The sequence below is a fragment of the Vitis riparia genome, chromosome 14 (genome assembly GCF_004353265.1).
Source record: "Vitis riparia cultivar Riparia Gloire de Montpellier isolate 1030 chromosome 14, EGFV_Vit.rip_1.0, whole genome shotgun sequence".
Taxonomy (NCBI): Eukaryota; Viridiplantae; Streptophyta; class Magnoliopsida; order Vitales; family Vitaceae; genus Vitis; species Vitis riparia.
Window position 1 is genome coordinate 5047943 of NC_048444.1, and position 16389 is coordinate 5064331.

At 34.8% G+C, this 16389-nt stretch overlaps 2 protein-coding genes and 1 non-coding gene across 4 annotated transcripts; 2 read left to right on the plus strand and 1 right to left on the minus strand.

The window, feature by feature from the left end:
* The first annotated feature begins 3311 nt into the window (after positions 1 to 3311).
* On the plus strand, positions 3312 to 9340 carry LOC117931460. 2 transcript variants are annotated; one of them, XM_034852475.1, is made up of 7 exons: positions 3312 to 3718; positions 5834 to 5996; positions 6447 to 6647; positions 6724 to 6969; positions 7747 to 7894; positions 8224 to 8464; positions 8538 to 9340. In XM_034852475.1, the coding sequence occupies exons 1-7, from the start codon at positions 3430 to 3432 to the stop codon at positions 8879 to 8881; spliced, it is 1632 nt and encodes a 543-aa protein (XP_034708366.1). In that variant the 5' UTR covers positions 3312 to 3429; the 3' UTR covers positions 8882 to 9340. The 2 variants fall into 2 exon arrangements, with proteins under 2 accessions (XP_034708366.1, XP_034708367.1); XM_034852476.1 differs by having other exon boundaries at positions 8233 to 8464.
* An 850-nt stretch (positions 9341 to 10190) lies between these two features.
* LOC117929839 (probable serine/threonine-protein kinase PBL7) lies at positions 10191 to 15301 on the plus strand. The gene is made up of 5 exons (XM_034850263.1): positions 10191 to 10462; positions 12478 to 12647; positions 12778 to 12967; positions 14166 to 14557; positions 14806 to 15301. The coding sequence occupies exons 1-5, from the start codon at positions 10333 to 10335 to the stop codon at positions 15208 to 15210; spliced, it is 1287 nt and encodes a 428-aa protein (XP_034706154.1). The 5' UTR covers positions 10191 to 10332; the 3' UTR covers positions 15211 to 15301.
* A 477-nt stretch (positions 15302 to 15778) lies between these two features.
* TRNAQ-UUG lies at positions 15779 to 15850 on the minus strand. Its single transcript has one exon. It is a non-coding gene; the product is annotated as a tRNA-Gln (tRNA).
* Between the last annotated feature and the right edge of the window lie 539 nt (positions 15851 to 16389).

Sequence of the window (16389 nt, forward strand, 5' to 3'; positions counted from 1 at the left end):
TTAAAATACTCAACCTAACACAATAAAGACTTTTAATATAAGATAAACTATGATAAATATAAGGTGTACTATAATGATTTGCAAGTGATGAATTTAATGCACCAAAAAGACAAAAGAATAGAGAGTTAAATACAAGTGTTAGATCTCTCACATGTTTATAGGTTTCTAACCTCCAACACTAAAAAGTGCATCAATAGGCCTTTCTTAATGGAATTCTAGTCAATCGATTGACTAATTATTGAACATTTAATGCATGATAGGTGACTATTAAGAATTCAATCAAACTTTAACCAAGAAAGGGATATCTTTGACCAATAAAGGGTTTCCCTTTACCAGGAAAACAATTATTTTGGAAGATAAAGAAAGTTTTTACACCCCTTAACTGGCCTTGATTGGGAAAGGGCAATTGGTTGATCAATTCCCTAATAGGTTAAGCCCATTCAATCCTACTCTTGACCGATTGGACTTTTTTAGCTCCAAAATCAATTTTTTTTTTTTTTCAATTTTAAGTCTTTTTAACAATTAGGCAACATCCTTGAGTACTTTTTATAAATCAATTTTTAGTAAATTTGACTAAAGTTCTGCATCTATACTCGAGTTTATGAAAGAAATGAACTTTTAAGGCTTAAAATGAGGATAAAGAAAGATGCATGTTTAAATAAAAATCTTAAGTGCACCTAAGTATTTATCTTATGTTGAGTTCATAATCTTGAAAGGTATATATATATATATATATATATAGTTTGAGAATTTTAAAACACATAAATATATAGATTTACCTTATATTCATAAAAAAAATTAAATATAAGATTGTAAAACTTTTTTAATATCTTAAGTAAATCTAAAAATGATTAGGAAAATTACTAAATAGGGTGGGCTGGGGTGAAAATGACTCGGAGGGGTCATCCAATTTGATAATTTTTTGAAGTCCTAATTTTTTTACCATATCAATTTGCCATTTCGATTATAATTTTAAAATACAATTATTTTAGAAAAGTAAGAAGGGGGAAAAAATCATTTGACTTTCATTGTTGCGGTGCCCTTTTCGCCCAAGCCTTCATTTTCTCTTTATCATTGAAGTGTTTTCATAGTCATAAAAGCCATATTTTGCACTTCCATTTTGCTATTATTTTGGTATCGTCTTTGCCTAAACCTTTTTTTTCTCATCATAGTTGAGGTGTCTTCGTTGTTATCGTTGTGTGTCATTTTCGACCTCGTCTTTCTCATCATTTGTCAAATGTTTTTTTTTTTTCATTTATTTTGAGAAATCTTATTTTCTATGATTTTATGGGGGTCATTTTGGGTACCTATTTACATTGATTTGAATTTCTAGGTTTTGACCAACTAAGGTCATGTTTTGTGGTTTACGGTAAGAAGATTGTTGGTATTGGGTTGGTACTATTTAACAGTAGTTATGGAAAGACATTCTTGTAGCATATTCTATATAAGTTTAAAACTTCAAACTTATATAAGTCAAATCTCAAAAATCAATGGAAGTCTAGAACCAAGGCTAAGTCGGGGAGAGAAGCAACGTGAAACATTTATAAGTTAAATTGGAATGAGTTATGTTTGTTTTTGTTTTGTTTTCTCTTTTATTGTTCAAAATAGCTATTTAATTAAAGCTCATACCATTTTTCAGGATATGCAAAATTTTTTTAATGTTTTTATAATTGAACTAGCAAAGTTACTGGTTTATGGTTCATTGGTTCAACTGGTTGTTGAACCGCGATTGAATATGTGACATCATAAATATATAATTAAAATTTTATTAAAAACAAATAATTATAAATTTTAAAATATATAAATAATTAAAAATTTTAATATATTTATTCATCTTCTCTTTTATATTAATAGATAAAATCATGACAATAATAAAATTTACTAATCTATTAATATTTGTAATTCTCTTATCTTAAAAATTATCAATTGTTTGTTTATATTTATTATCTTGAAATTAAATATAGATAAATAAAAATATTTATTATCTAATTTTGGTTGGTTAGGTTTTATTTTTTCCTATAAAATTTATATACTTGTTTAACACGTTCACATACCTATTTAAGAGATTTAATCTTACACCTGTCTAATAAGTTTACATGACATAATTGTCACCGTTTATTTCATGTATTCTTAGAAAAACACTAAAACCCCTTAGAGACCCACTTCCATTGCCACTCTTCTTATTTCTTTCTTATCCCCTTCTCTCCTATCCACCACCACCACTTCTCTGTTTTCCTCCATTCCCTATATTTATTTGTTCTCAAAAAATAAGATAAAAGATGATAAAAGAAATTAACAATTATGATTTAGGGCTAGTTAAAGCAGATAATGGATTTAGGTTCCACGTATTTTGTATAATTGATGTTATGGACATAAAATATGAAAGACAAAAATATTCTTGAAGAAAAAAAAAAAAAAAGTGAATATGTCCGGGAGTCCTATTCTTCTGTACTTTGACTTTTATATATTCTTCATTTTTATTTTATTCTCACTTTTTTACTCTTTCATTTTGATCTCCAAATGCCCACATTTATTTTACCTTTTTATTTTTTTAAATATTTTAATATTTTCCATTTCTATTTTTATTAAAAAAATTGAAAAGAAAAGCACTGACATATTAATAGGCTTTTACTTATATCTTTTAAATTTTTATTTTTCTAATTCAATTTAATTTTATAGTTTATAATTATATAAGTTAAATTTTAAGTAAAAATAAATATTTTCTATAATTTAAATTTATTTTTAGTCTTATTTTTATTTTCTTATTTTATTTTATTATTAATAATATAACATTTTAGTAACATTGTTAAAAAAGTAATCAATAAAACTTTCATTAAAATTTAATATTAAGAATATAATTTTTAAAGTGTAATTTCCATATATTTGAAAAAAAGCAATGTTTATTTTTTATAGATTTTTTTTTTTTGCATATATTTAGCATTTTCATAATAAAAATCATGTTGAAATCATTTAAAAAATAATTTTAATATTTTCATTTTAAATTATATTTTGAAAATAATTAAATTAAAATTCAATTTTTCAAATCAAGATTTTACTTTTACACGAGAATTTAATTTATTTATTTTTATCATTAAAAAAAAAGTAAGGTGATGTAATTTAAATTCATTTTATACGATTTCCATGTTTTTTTTCCTATTTTTGGTATTATGAGAAAAATCATATCTTTTAACTAAAAAAAAAAAACCCGTGTTTTGAACCCTTGACCCTGAGAAAACATGTTTTTCACTGGATTTAATATAATAGGTTACAAAATAAAATAAAAATTATTATTTTGGCCAAGTAGAAAGAAAACCAAGAGCTGAAGCGAAGCCTGACGAGCTCAAACTAGGGAATCGGGGAGCTGGGAAACCTCATCTCTAGATGCACAAGACCCTGGTTTAATTCCAGGACTGGAACACAAACAGACAGATGGGGTGCATTTGCATCCGATCCAGACGGAGGCTACTGTCCTTCCACGTATTTCTCTGGGTATGCTCGATCTTTACTTTCTTTGGCCTCTTTCTTCTCACTATGAGATCCGTCGACCCTTCTATCGGAAACCCGTTTCCCATCAAATCCCTTGAGGGAAATGTGAGTTTTGGAAGCGATATAAAGGGGTGCGCCACGGTCGAAGAAATGGGGGAAATTTTTGTTGGAGGGTTTCGGGAGGAGAACCTCAGAGTCAGAAGGATGATTCAAGATCACTTTGCTTTGCATGGTATATGTGTGCTCAATTTTGATGAAATTTATTTTTTTAGTTTTAGCTTGCTTGCTTTTGGTATTTGTTTGGTAGCTGAGAAAACCAACCGCTCTGCTCAGTTAAGACTAATGCTGCTATGTGGGTTATAAAACACTTAATTGAAGGAGAAATGGTTTTGCATTGATCGTATAGCTTGAGATACTGCACTATGTACTTGAATGTGGTAATTTTGATGGCGTGTTTTATACCAACATGTTCCCTTCTATATTATCCCAGGCCCACAAGCCCTCCCTCTCATATAGATATTGTTCGTTTTGGACCTAATAAACCCTCATGACTTATCACATTTATTTGTAATGCTCCTCTCCCTCTCATGTAGATATTTTTCGCTTTGAGTCTAATAGACCCTCACATCTTTATAACGTGTATGCACGTTTAAGAGAAGATCACTGCATAGTGCTAGAAATTTCTTCCCTTATTCGATGTGGATATATGACCCCCCCATGTAGACACAACATTGTCATTGTGTCCCATGGGATTGTGGGGCTAGACAAATAGACATCCTTTGTAGGATGGGATGATAGAGTCCCACATCGAGGGGTAAATATTATATCCCACATTAGATGGGAGAAGAAGTTTTTGATACTATATATGTGATAAGCTTCTCCTAATTGTATAGACTCATTTTAAAGTCATAAGGATCATTGTACCCAGAGTGGACAATTTCTACCATGGAGGGAGCAGGTCATCACATATTTTGTTTTGGAATCTTTACTATTTCAATGCATATTTGTTCTTTTGTTCTTCAAATTCACATGCATTGCCTATTGCCTACTGCCTACTGTGTTTGCAATAAACTGGATAACTCAAAAACCAGCTTTATAGAAGATAATAACTTATTTAAGAATTTCAGTTTAACAAGAAGATTTATCTTGAAATTATGTTATAACTATGCAAGTGGCTCACTTAAACTCTGTTATCCTTCATTATTTGAGTGAAAGTGCATACCTCCAATGATCACTCTATGACTCCATTACACCAATGATCTGGCACTGCTCTGGGATAAGCAATTTTGAAGTGAAAATTTATCTAATAAGTAATACCAGTTTGATGGCATTCAAAATAATCGAGCTTCTGAGTTTTATGTTTAATAAGCAATAGGAATATGTGGATAACATCAAATGTGTTTTTGGAAATTCAAAGCATGTAAATGTGTTAAAGAGGAAAAGAAGGATAGATCTGATAGACTTTCTTTCCTTGGTTTGACTGGGCTTAATCCAAATTTCTTTTCCACCACTGGTATTTTGTCCCTTTTCTCCTCTTTTTTTTTTTTTTTTTTTTTCTTCCATACTGCTCCTTCATTCTGTTTGTAACGTATAATTGTTAATAGCCAAAACTTGGAAAGATCCGGTGTTCATGTGTCATTTTAAGAGGATTTAATATGCAACTGAAGGTTATGATGAACATTTGATATTGTCTTATCAAATAACATTCATGCATGTGATATTCAGTTCATATACAGGTTGAAATACGTATGCCTCTAAATTCCAAAATTTTGGAGAAGGGTAGTTTTTTTCTTTTAAATACTAGACTATCCTGATCAGGAAGAAGATATTGATGTTCCTGCCACTTTCTACTGTCTTCCTTTTTGAAATTTAAATTTTAGGCTCAGCTTTAGAATGACAAAATGTTTAGGCAGCAGGATCTCCTTTGAAGCATGTGGCAGAGGTTTTTGAAATAAATCATAGGACGACTTGATGCTGGACCACTGGTTTCCTTTTTCAATTTAATTAAATTTTATTTGCATGTCCTTGAAAATTTGGAATATCTCCTGCCAGGAAATTGTTTACACTATTGCATGCTGTGACCAGTTCCTCTCATTCTATTCAAATTTCCTAAGTGCATGTAAACTTGATTGAGTTTTATCTTCTTGATTTGAAGAGTCTACATAGACAGTTTTCTCTTTTGTTATTTTCTTGTCTTTTTAATTTTTATTATCCCCTGTTATGAACATCATCATTAGTATGTGCCTGTCTAAGGGATTTTGACATATTACTTTTGAGAGGGAAACCTGTGCTGTATCAAAAAATACTTGTGAGAGTCACATGCTCACATGTTTGATTTCTGTTTCAGGTGCTTCTAGAGTCCGCGACCTTCCTCCAGTGCATTTCTGTAGTCATGGTTTTGTGCTGGGGAAGGCATCAGAAGCAGGATTTGGCAATGAAATGTACAAGATCTTGACTGCTGCAGCATTGAGTATCATGTTGAACCGGTCCCTGATCATCGGGCAAACCAGGCATATTGGTTCTTTCTCCAGCCTTTCTGTTTTATATTCAAAATTGGCTTTTCTCTATAATGAATTTAGTTATAAACAAATGCTAATTTTGTGTAGCCTTTTTAGATCCAATCTTTTTTATAGTGCTGTACTTTCACATAGAAGAAATGGAATGACAAAACCTCAAATTTTTTTTTTTTTGTTGGTGGGGGGGAATGGGGATGCACCAGAAATAAATGTTAGTTCACGGCTTGGATTGTGTATCCAAGAAAAAGGTTGAAAAAAACACTATATCTTGGATATGTTTTTACCAAATCGACCATGAAAAATGTCTTTCCCTGATCATATTCAAATTTTACTGTAATAAAACAACATAATAGAATCGGGTGCAGACTGAGAGACATAATTTGAAATTAAAGGTAAAGTAGAGCTTTATTTCCACTAATCATTGCTTTAATTCTTTCTATTCAGGGGCAAATTTCCTTTTGGGGATTACATATCCTACACTGATCTTGCCTTTACCCTGAGAGAAGTCAAGCATCTGTGGAGACAGAATGGTTGTGAAGAGAAGTATGGAAGACCTCTGGTTGTGAGAATTGATAATTTTGAGAAGCCAGCACAAACCAATGTCCTTTGTAGCAATTGGAGGGAATGGGAGCAATCTATCATATGGTAAAGTGAGAGAACTTTTTATGACCAACTCTTTTATGATTTACAAGTATCATGAATGATAATTGACCTTAAGCAGGTTCCAAGGTACAACAGATGCTGTGGCAGCTCAATTTTTTCTGAAGAATGTACACCCTGAAATGAGGAAAGCTGCTTCTGATTTATTTGGATCTCCAGAATTTCTTCTGTCTAGGGCTAACATATATGGAGAGCTGATGAGAGTTCTAATATCTCCTTCAGATGATGTTAAAGCAGCAGTGAATTGGGTCCTTGGTGGTGGAGGGGATCCTGATATCTCATTGCACATGAGAATGCTCATGAATAGGTATTCCTGCTAAACAGATGAAAGTAGTGGGTTCCTTTCTTGGGTGACTCATTGAGGTTGATAGAAACTATTTATAGTAATGATTTTATTTCTTCCAAAAATTTGCCTCCTCTTTCTAAATGATCAATGATTCAGTATCAACCTGGAACAAACATAATTTGTTGGAAGAATCAAAATATTTACTACAGATGACTAATATTGCTTGATGAGTTCCTATCAGAAACGTAGAGAAAAAGAGGCAAAAAAAAAAAAAAAAAAAGGAAGAAAAAGAAAAGACTGAAAATATTTGATGAGCACACTTAGAGCATGCAGAATCTTTATTGTGACACCCAAACATAAAATGTAAATAATTTATCTTTTTAAAATTAGTTTTTTCTTTTACATATGAAAAAATTTCTAGCCAACCTATAAATTAAAATTCCCAAGGGTGCACATAGAAGTTGCACAGAAGTGGAATTTGTTTAATTGTATTTTATGTAGAATCTAAAGTGACAAATGCATCCTTGGTGGGAGCCAACAAGGATGATGGATAATAACAAAAATAATAACAAATATTAGAAACTACACCATTTCATGAAAGCATAAAGGACCGTCCATATATTTTGATGAACCTAAATACTATGAAACAGAGACATGTGCAGATGTACTGGGTATACACCAAAGGCTGTGTAAAACATAGTGGAATAGTTAAATTCCCATGGAATGTCTGGATGTGGCTGCTGGAAGGGTGTGACTTCAACTGACTAATGATGCAGGTTCTTATGCCCTTTATATCAGGTCTGTGAGAGCAGTGCAGGCAGCATTGAATTGCATCAGAAAAGCAATGCACAATCTGCATGAGGTGTCTAGACCCAGGGTGGTATTGATTTCAGATACCCCATCTCTTGTAAAAGAGATCACACCAATCGTAGATGAGTTTGCAGAGGTAATTTGTAGTAACTCATATTGCCATGTATGATTTCAAAACATGTCTGTCTTTTAGTTTTAATACGAATGGTTAAATGTTGCAATCTTAATAGCGTCAATATTATAAAATTTTGATTTTGTTAGGCACTTATATCTATATACTCTTAATTGCCTGATCAAGAAGCATTACAGAAATTTGAAGTCAGAAAACTGTTGTGCACTTTAATTTCCTTTATTATTATTAGTTGAGTTGATCCTTTATGACACAAGATCTCAAGTCATGCTTTCTGATTGTGTTCATGGCATATGAAAGATTTCCTTGCCCATTTCCTCCTAATTTAGTTGTAGTTTTCCCAGGTTATTCATTTTGATTATCAACTTTACAAGGGAAACATATCTGCTGAGGTAAATGGGGTGCATAACTTGGACTTCAGAGTGAAGGATTGGGGGCCAGCTCCTAGATGGGTTGCATTTGTGGACTTCTTTCTTGCATCACGTGCAAAGCATGCTGTTGTTTCTGGGGCTCACAGGCGCGTGGGAACTACCTATGCTCAGTTAGTTGCTGCATTAGCTGCAGCAAACAAACTCGGTACTTCTCTAGTTTCTGCTTCTAGATCCCTTTTTGTGATGAAGTTTTTTAATTTTCCTATTTCTTTTTTCAGAGGAGAATACTTCTAGTTCCTGGAACTTTTCCTTCTTCAGCAGCTTCCAGAGTAATTTGTTGGTGGAAGGTTTGGTGACTCAAGTGGGCTGGGGACATGTTTGGAACAGATTTGCTGGCCCATTGAGTTGTCATAGCCAGTCCAATCAATGTGCTCACACACCACTTCTTCCTCCTGCTTGGTGGGATGGACTTTTGCAATCTCCCATTCCACGGGATATCCGCAGGTTGGAAGCCTTTGGAATCAATTTATCTGGTTTGGGTACATTTGATGAAAATCAGCTTCTAACTTTCTGTAATTCAAGGAAAAATATTGTACTGACTCTTCCAATTTCACAAATGTAGTAGTTTAAGCTGCACTTCTCTCCGCATTGCCTCCATTTCTCATGGTATCCGAATTGAATTGCTTCATTCTTCTGATAATGGCATGTGCAAAGTGGATACATACCTCTGTCTTTTTGTATGCAATCGCTCTCTTGTTTTCTTCTCTATATGAGAAATTTCCAATTTTTAAGGTCACAGAATGTAGCAGATTTTCCCCATTTCTTAGATGGAGTCAAGACCATGGAGATGACTGAAGTTTGGAAGCTTGCAGGAATACCTCACAAAATTGGTTACTTTTACCAGGATATGGAAGATGATATATGGAATACATAATGTTGGAAATTTAAATTTCTTTGGATAAAGGATGGTTCTATATTAGGTAGGATGCTCTCTTATCCTTTAGCTGCCTTAAAGGGACCATATTTCCTTGTAATGGATGTTGTATTTGTATGAAAATTTTCCTTTTCAGTATTTAGTCAATGTCAAGAATTGGGATTTGGGATTCTTGTTGATTTTTATTTTCATTCTAGTGTTTGATATTTTTTAGGGGAAAAAATTATGTAAATATTAACAGAAAGTAAGCAAACTTTCAAACCATTCCACAAGAGTTGTTTAGGAAAGAGATTAAAATTTCTAAAATTTTGTGTTCTTTTGAAATGGTAATCTCATGAGATGACTCATCAAACCAAGAGAAGACCCTGCAACACTATGAAAGAATCTTCTATGAAAGGATCCACAATTTTCCCCACGCCTAGTAAAATGGCAAGCCAAATGCTGTAGTGGGGGCTTCTGAAGTGGGGTATGGGTGGGGCTGCGGGACTGGCAAACTCAGCACCCAATGCCCCTCCTCAACCTATTCAACTCTGATCTTCCAATGATGAGCCTGGGCCCATGACCTACAATTATGATGCTGTTGCTTCAATTAACAGATATAAATTAGCTCCTCAATCACACCAAAAAAAAAAAAAAAAAAAAACACAGAAGAGACCCCCGCCCATAATCCAATTGAACAAATCTTAAACATAAGACCCTAGTCTTATCAATATCGAACAACTTTAAACTTGAAATGAAACTATATGGTTGTGATATTGATAAACTTGGTCCATCTGGGGTTGCCTGAGCAAAAGGGTAAGTGGTCAGTTATGCCATATCACCGAAACTGGAGGGAGGTTGGTTAATGCAACAGAGTGCGCACCACACACGCTTTCAACTTTTGAAACAATGCCAAATATGAAAATAAATGATAATAATAATAATAGTAACAATATGATTATTTTGCTGCAAATAAATGATTACGTGTGACATCAGATCAGGATCAGACAAAGTTGAAGATTCTGTATGAAAGCGTGTGTTCGCAGCTTCTTATTGTTCTTGGGAAGCGTGCTATATATTCCTCCTCTCACGCGCATTTCCGAGCAACCCAAGAAACAAACCCGACTCATTTTTTCAATTTCATCGTATGGTTTCTGGTAATGCCAATCGTGGAACCAATGGAGTATTGTCGCTGCTTTGGTTTTAGGAAGGGGAGGAAATACCGAGGCAGCGACAGTATGCAAAAATTACAGCCATCCAGGACCTCCACCGACCCTGAACTGCCTTCAGGTCTTTGTTCTTTTATTTCTTCTTTCTTTGTTTGATTCATCTGATGTGGTTCTTGGGTTTTCCCTTTCTATGAATTTTGAAATTGGGTTCTTCGCTAATTCTTGTTTTGTATGATACCAATAATCTTATTCACTGGAAATTGGAGGATGGTGAAAAATCAGGATTAGGATGATTCCACATACATAATCACAATCTGGCAACCATACCTCAATTGGGTTGTTAGGTATTTAATGGCCATCTTTATTTTGTTGTTTTGGTTTTTCTTTTCCCAATTGTCATTACAGTAATTATTGGGATTGAAATGTTTAGGATATTGGGATGTTGGATTTTTCAATCGCAGCTACTTCTCCTTTGAACTAGATATGAAGTAGAAGATAGAATTAGCAATGTGAAAGAAGTCGCTTAAAACTGACCCTCATCTTAGTACTTCATCTAAAGTTGAGGGAAGGACAGTATTCTTAACTTGGATTTGGATTCAGTTGGTGAAACTTAAGTACTGCAATTGACCAGGCATGGAAGACCACATTGATTGTGAACTTACTGCACTAACATTATTAGAACTGGGATGCCCCATTTTCACTTGGAATAAACAAATACAAATAAAATTTGTGTCTGTAATTGTCATGGATTGACGTTTAGCCTCTTTTCTATGGTAGTTCATCAGCATTCAAGAAAACAAGATTGGGGTCCAAGAGTATAATCTTCTGGCAATTGGGTGGTCAGCCCAAAACTGCATAGCACATGGATGTGGAGCAGTTAAGTCCAGTTTCCGAGAAATAATTGGACATAATTAAGAAAATGCTTTGTAGTTGCATGTGGATATTCACTTGCAGATTAATGATTGAGCATTTTGGACTTTTGGAAAGAGTGGAGAGAACAGAACTCATTAGAGTTGTCATGATAATTGAGTTAGCTTTACATATTCAGGAACGAGAAATTTTATTTACCTAGCAAGTATCGGGTAAAATGATTTATTGATATTGGATTTGATAAATATCAATGCAATGAACTGTTTCAAGACCAACCCCAATTGCTTTTTGAATTGATCCCCATCAGAACAAAATTAACTTGATTGATACATGTACCTACTAATTCGACATAGATCCAAGATATTTCATTGAATCATGTCATCCATGATTGAGTCAATCTCCCTGGGACATTCTTGAGCAAAGAGCAATATGAAAGTTGTTAAACAACTTCAGTTGTGAAGAAACGGTGAAATGAGCCAGGATCTTTTGCTACATAGTCCCTCTCAATTCCACTGATAAATTGTTGCAAAAAAAGTAAACTTGTGTTCCAACCATATTCCTACTTCTTTTGCCTGTTCATGCCTGGACTGACTAAAAATTTCTCCAGGTTGTGTGGCAAACATTGAAAAACTGTTTCTCCCTCTTTTACATTGGATAGAAAGGACCCAGAGAAATTTCTGCTGTCTGTGAAGTTACTTTGCCTATAAAGAGGTGACAGAGTGTTTTTGTCCCTTCCCTTTTCAGCAGTCATCACTTGCTTGGGCTTGTTGCCTTGGTGATGTTGAGTTTCAGTTCGTTGATGCCTAATTGTGCTTCTATGTCAGCTTATCGAACATTTTGATACAAGTTGAGAGATCACACAATCCATAGGACACAAATATGAGATATATGACGCCATAAAGGAATTGGAAACTCTAGCAAAGATAACAGCAATTTTAAGATAACAATTCACTGATAGGGAAAATAAAAAATTCAAGAGCCTGTTCTTACTTACTATGAAAAATGTTTTATGCCCCCATAAACTAGTCCAATGGCTAGTCTGTGATCTTTGAACTTTCAGACTTGGTGAACTGAAACATTTAGGAAACTGACTGAAAGCAATATATCATCATAATAGTCACCTACTTAGGCTGACTAGCATACCGCTTCGCCTTATTTAAAATTTTGAATTTTGAACTTTAAATGCAGATATGTACCAGCATAAAGTAGTTCATTTCTTTAATTATGAAACTACGTTTGGTGTTTAATGGGTTGGAATCAGTGCAGGATCAAAACCAGAAGCATCAGTTGCAACAGATGGGGTTGCGGGTAACAAGACTCGTACATTCACATTCCGAGAACTTGCAACTGCAACAAACAATTTTAGGCAAGAGTCCCTTATAGGGGAAGGTGGATTTGGGACTGTTTATAAAGGGAAAATCGAAGGACTGGATCAGGTAAAATTTTCTTTCATCACTAATCTTTTGGTTGCACTTTAAACTTTTGTTGTAGGGACCGCACATTCTTTTGTGTCCTATAATAATAATCATAAGGGATTTACTAGATTCTTTTCATTCCTTTTATCAGGTTGTAGCTGTTAAAATGCTAAATAAGAGTGGGCTCCAAGGGAATAAGGAATTTTTGGTAGAAGTTCTGATGCTTTCTCTCCTGTGCCACCCAAACCTTGTCAATATGATAGGTTACTGTGCTGAAGGGGACCAGCGCCTTCTCGTCTATGAATTCTTGCCTTTAGGATCCTTGGAACGTCACCTCCATGGTAGTATTTTCCGTTTCATTATTCCTGAATTTACTAAATATACTTTGGTTTCTCTCTTGTTTCATGAAGAAGAAGAAAAAAAAAACTCTAGAAAGGATAATAAATCATTTATGTCAGTCCAGGTTTCATGAAGGAAAGCAATCTAAAAAGGGTAGTCAATGAATACTATCATTTTTGAAGTTCAGTATAGATTTCAATTTTTTAGTTAAAGACACTAGATTTCCATGATTTCCACACCTGAAACAAGTTCTTAACAATATTACAAAACTAAGATTAATTTTGGTCTGTACTCCCTTCTTTATTTTGTGGTGGAGGTGGGGTGACTCAAGCTCCTTGGTGCCAATCATAAACGGAACTGACCAACAAATGAAATCATCTCCATTTCTTGTATGCATCATTCTCTGTTATTTGAAGCCTTTTTTCGGGCCTCTAGTTAAGCATGGGAATAAAGGGTATGCTGTGTGATAAAAATTTGACCTGATTGAAGTTAGTTTCAGTTGAAAACTTGTGTTTCTTTGATACATAATTTGTGGAAACATTTTCACTTTATCTCGGTTAATCATTTGTATCTTCATCGATAGTTTAGCGTGGCAACATGTTGAACAATATTTTTGACTTCTTTCCAGGTCTAATTTACACTAAGTAACCACCTCTCTGGACCTTTTTATAGTTAGAAGAGTGGGAACTATGGTGGAAAAACAATACTTGAAGTAGACCCCAGTTTGCAAATGATTCTTCCTAGTAAAATATGATTCCCCAGTATGCTTGATTAATAATTTTATGTTGGGATTTCTGAAAACAGAAATTCCAGTATAAATAATGAATGAGAAAAATGGAAATGCACTATTCCATCTCAAATGCTGCCCTCTGTTACTGCAACCAATGTTCTAAAGAAAGGCAGTATTAAATTTTGGTGCAAGTGATCCTTGTGGGGGTTCCCCATTCAGTGATGATAGTGATATTGACAAGATGCCGTCTTCACGGGGTAATCTATAGATCTAATATTTAAGTTCTTGTCGACATGCTGAATAGTGAAAGCGCTCTCAAATTTTGTGTCTTCATATGCTTATATTTCTGTCACTCTGGGAATCCTTACTGTTGGAAGGAGATTGTCAAGGCTTCATTCTAGCTTTTAATTTTCAATTGCTCAAACCATACACATAATTGTGTTATCAATGATCTTGAGGTGCTTGTGCAGATCTTCCCCCGGATAAGGAGCCATTGGATTGGAACACAAGGATGAAGATAGCATGTGGTGCAGCCAAAGGATTGAGCTACCTTCACCATGAAGCGCAGCCTCCTGTCATATACAGAGACCTAAAATCATCTAACATTTTGTTGGATGAGGGTTTCTATCCAAAACTGTCTGATTTTGGGTTCGCTAAGTTCGGTCCAGTTGAAGATAAGTCCCATGTCTCGACCAGGGTGATGGGCACCCATGGTTACTGTGCTCCTGAGTATGCCACAACCGGGAAACTAACAGTGAAGTCTGACACATATAGTTTTGGGGTAGTTTTATTGGAGCTGATCACTGGACAATTTGCAATAGATCCCACCCGTGGCCATGGAAAAAAGATGCTTGTTGATAGGGTAAATCCCCCTTATATGTCTTCTCAATTAGACCAAATCTTAAGTGAATAACATCTCTAAAGTGGCTACATGGTGAAGCTGAGTAGCAGCGACAGTTGCAAGTATGCAACACAACCCATTCCATTCCTGGATAGTTTAATTCACAAGAATTTATTTTACTTGTGTGTAATCATAATTAAATGACTTAAATTTTGTATTTGTAGCTAATGGGTGTTGTTAATTTTTCTTGTTTCCTTTTCTGTTTGCAGGTACTCCCCATATTAAAAGACCCCAAGAACTATCCCCGGTTGGCAGATCCACGGCTGAAGGGCCAGTTCCCAGAGTCTGCTCTACACCACGCTATAGAGCTGGCATCCATGTGTGTCCGGGAAAATGCTAATGCCCGTCCCCTAATGAAAGAAGTGGTGCTTGCTTTGGATTACTTGGTGGCCCATCCCTATGATCCCAACGCAGACAAGGATTCGAGGAAGAGAGGAGTAAGGACATCTGAGAATGGGGCAGATTTGAAAGGCCCTGAGAAGGATACAATAGAAGTGGGGAAGAAGTTGAACAGCACCATAGATCGGGAGCAAGCAGTTGCAGAGGCCAAGAAGTGGGGGGAGAGTTGGAGAGACATGAAAGAAAAAGGGCAGAGTAGTAGTTGTAATAGCTAATAGAGTTTCACAGTTCCCACCTTTCCATTCTCATCTGTCACTTTTCGAATTCTTGGACAGAAAAAGGGTAAAAACGCAAATTTGTCCATGACAGAAGAATCCAAAAGCTTAAAAATTGTGAAGGAAGAAGAGAACTTGGGAGCGGAATAAATGACTGTAAAAATGGATCTGGTAAGCCTAAATATATCGACTTTGTACACAAAATTTTGCTCTGCTATTTTAAAATGAGGTGACATTTGTCCAATGCACTGAACATTAACATTCAAGATGGGGCAGATGTGGTTGGGCTGGAGAACCATTGAGGTCCATGGAACTACATCTTCTCAAATTTAAGTCCCCCCATCGGCCATTATTTTTGTTACACAAATTACTTCTCCTCTGCAGAAATGTTGAAGGACTAGGGCTCATCCTCCAGAGGAGGAGGATTTATGGTTCCAACTGGGTTCATGATCATCACATTCCCTATATTTTCTCAAGTTTTGTATTTCTCTCAAACACAAAATGTGGTCGCTTAAAAGGGCTCATTTTTCACCGAACAAAATCATAATCCACACATAAAAAAAATGCAAGGTCCTACCGGGAGTCGAACCCAGGTCGCTGGATTCAAAGTCCAGAGTGCTAACCACTACACCATAGAACCGTTTGCGAAGTTGTGCCAGAAGTAACAAATTTAACCTAGTAGACCCACCTACAAACGACCAATTCAATGTCGGTTAGCTGGTGCCGGCACATCATATTTGATATTTTCCAAAGGAAGAAGAGCATTGAATAGATCTGTACAACTTGTAAGAGAAAGAGCTTTGAGCGTTTGTTGGATGCTTGAGAATTGCAAATTCAAAATTAATATATTCGTTATTCACCTTTTGTCACCTCCCATCTTCATCCTTTGATTCCATTTGGCCACCCTCCACCCTACATGTCTCACGAGTCAACCCTCAAAACAACAATACCAATTATTACCCCATTCAACTTTATTCAAAGCTTACTACTATATTCATATTTCATACCACTCATCTCCACTAATATATCTAACTTTGAATGCAATATGGCCATTAAAAATTGAAAAACTCTCCCTCTTTTTCTTCCACTCTTAATCATGGCTTGTCACCTCCATTCCATTACCGACCAAGAGGAAAAAAGGGCATGTAAAATTAATAAAATAACCTCACATTCATAAAT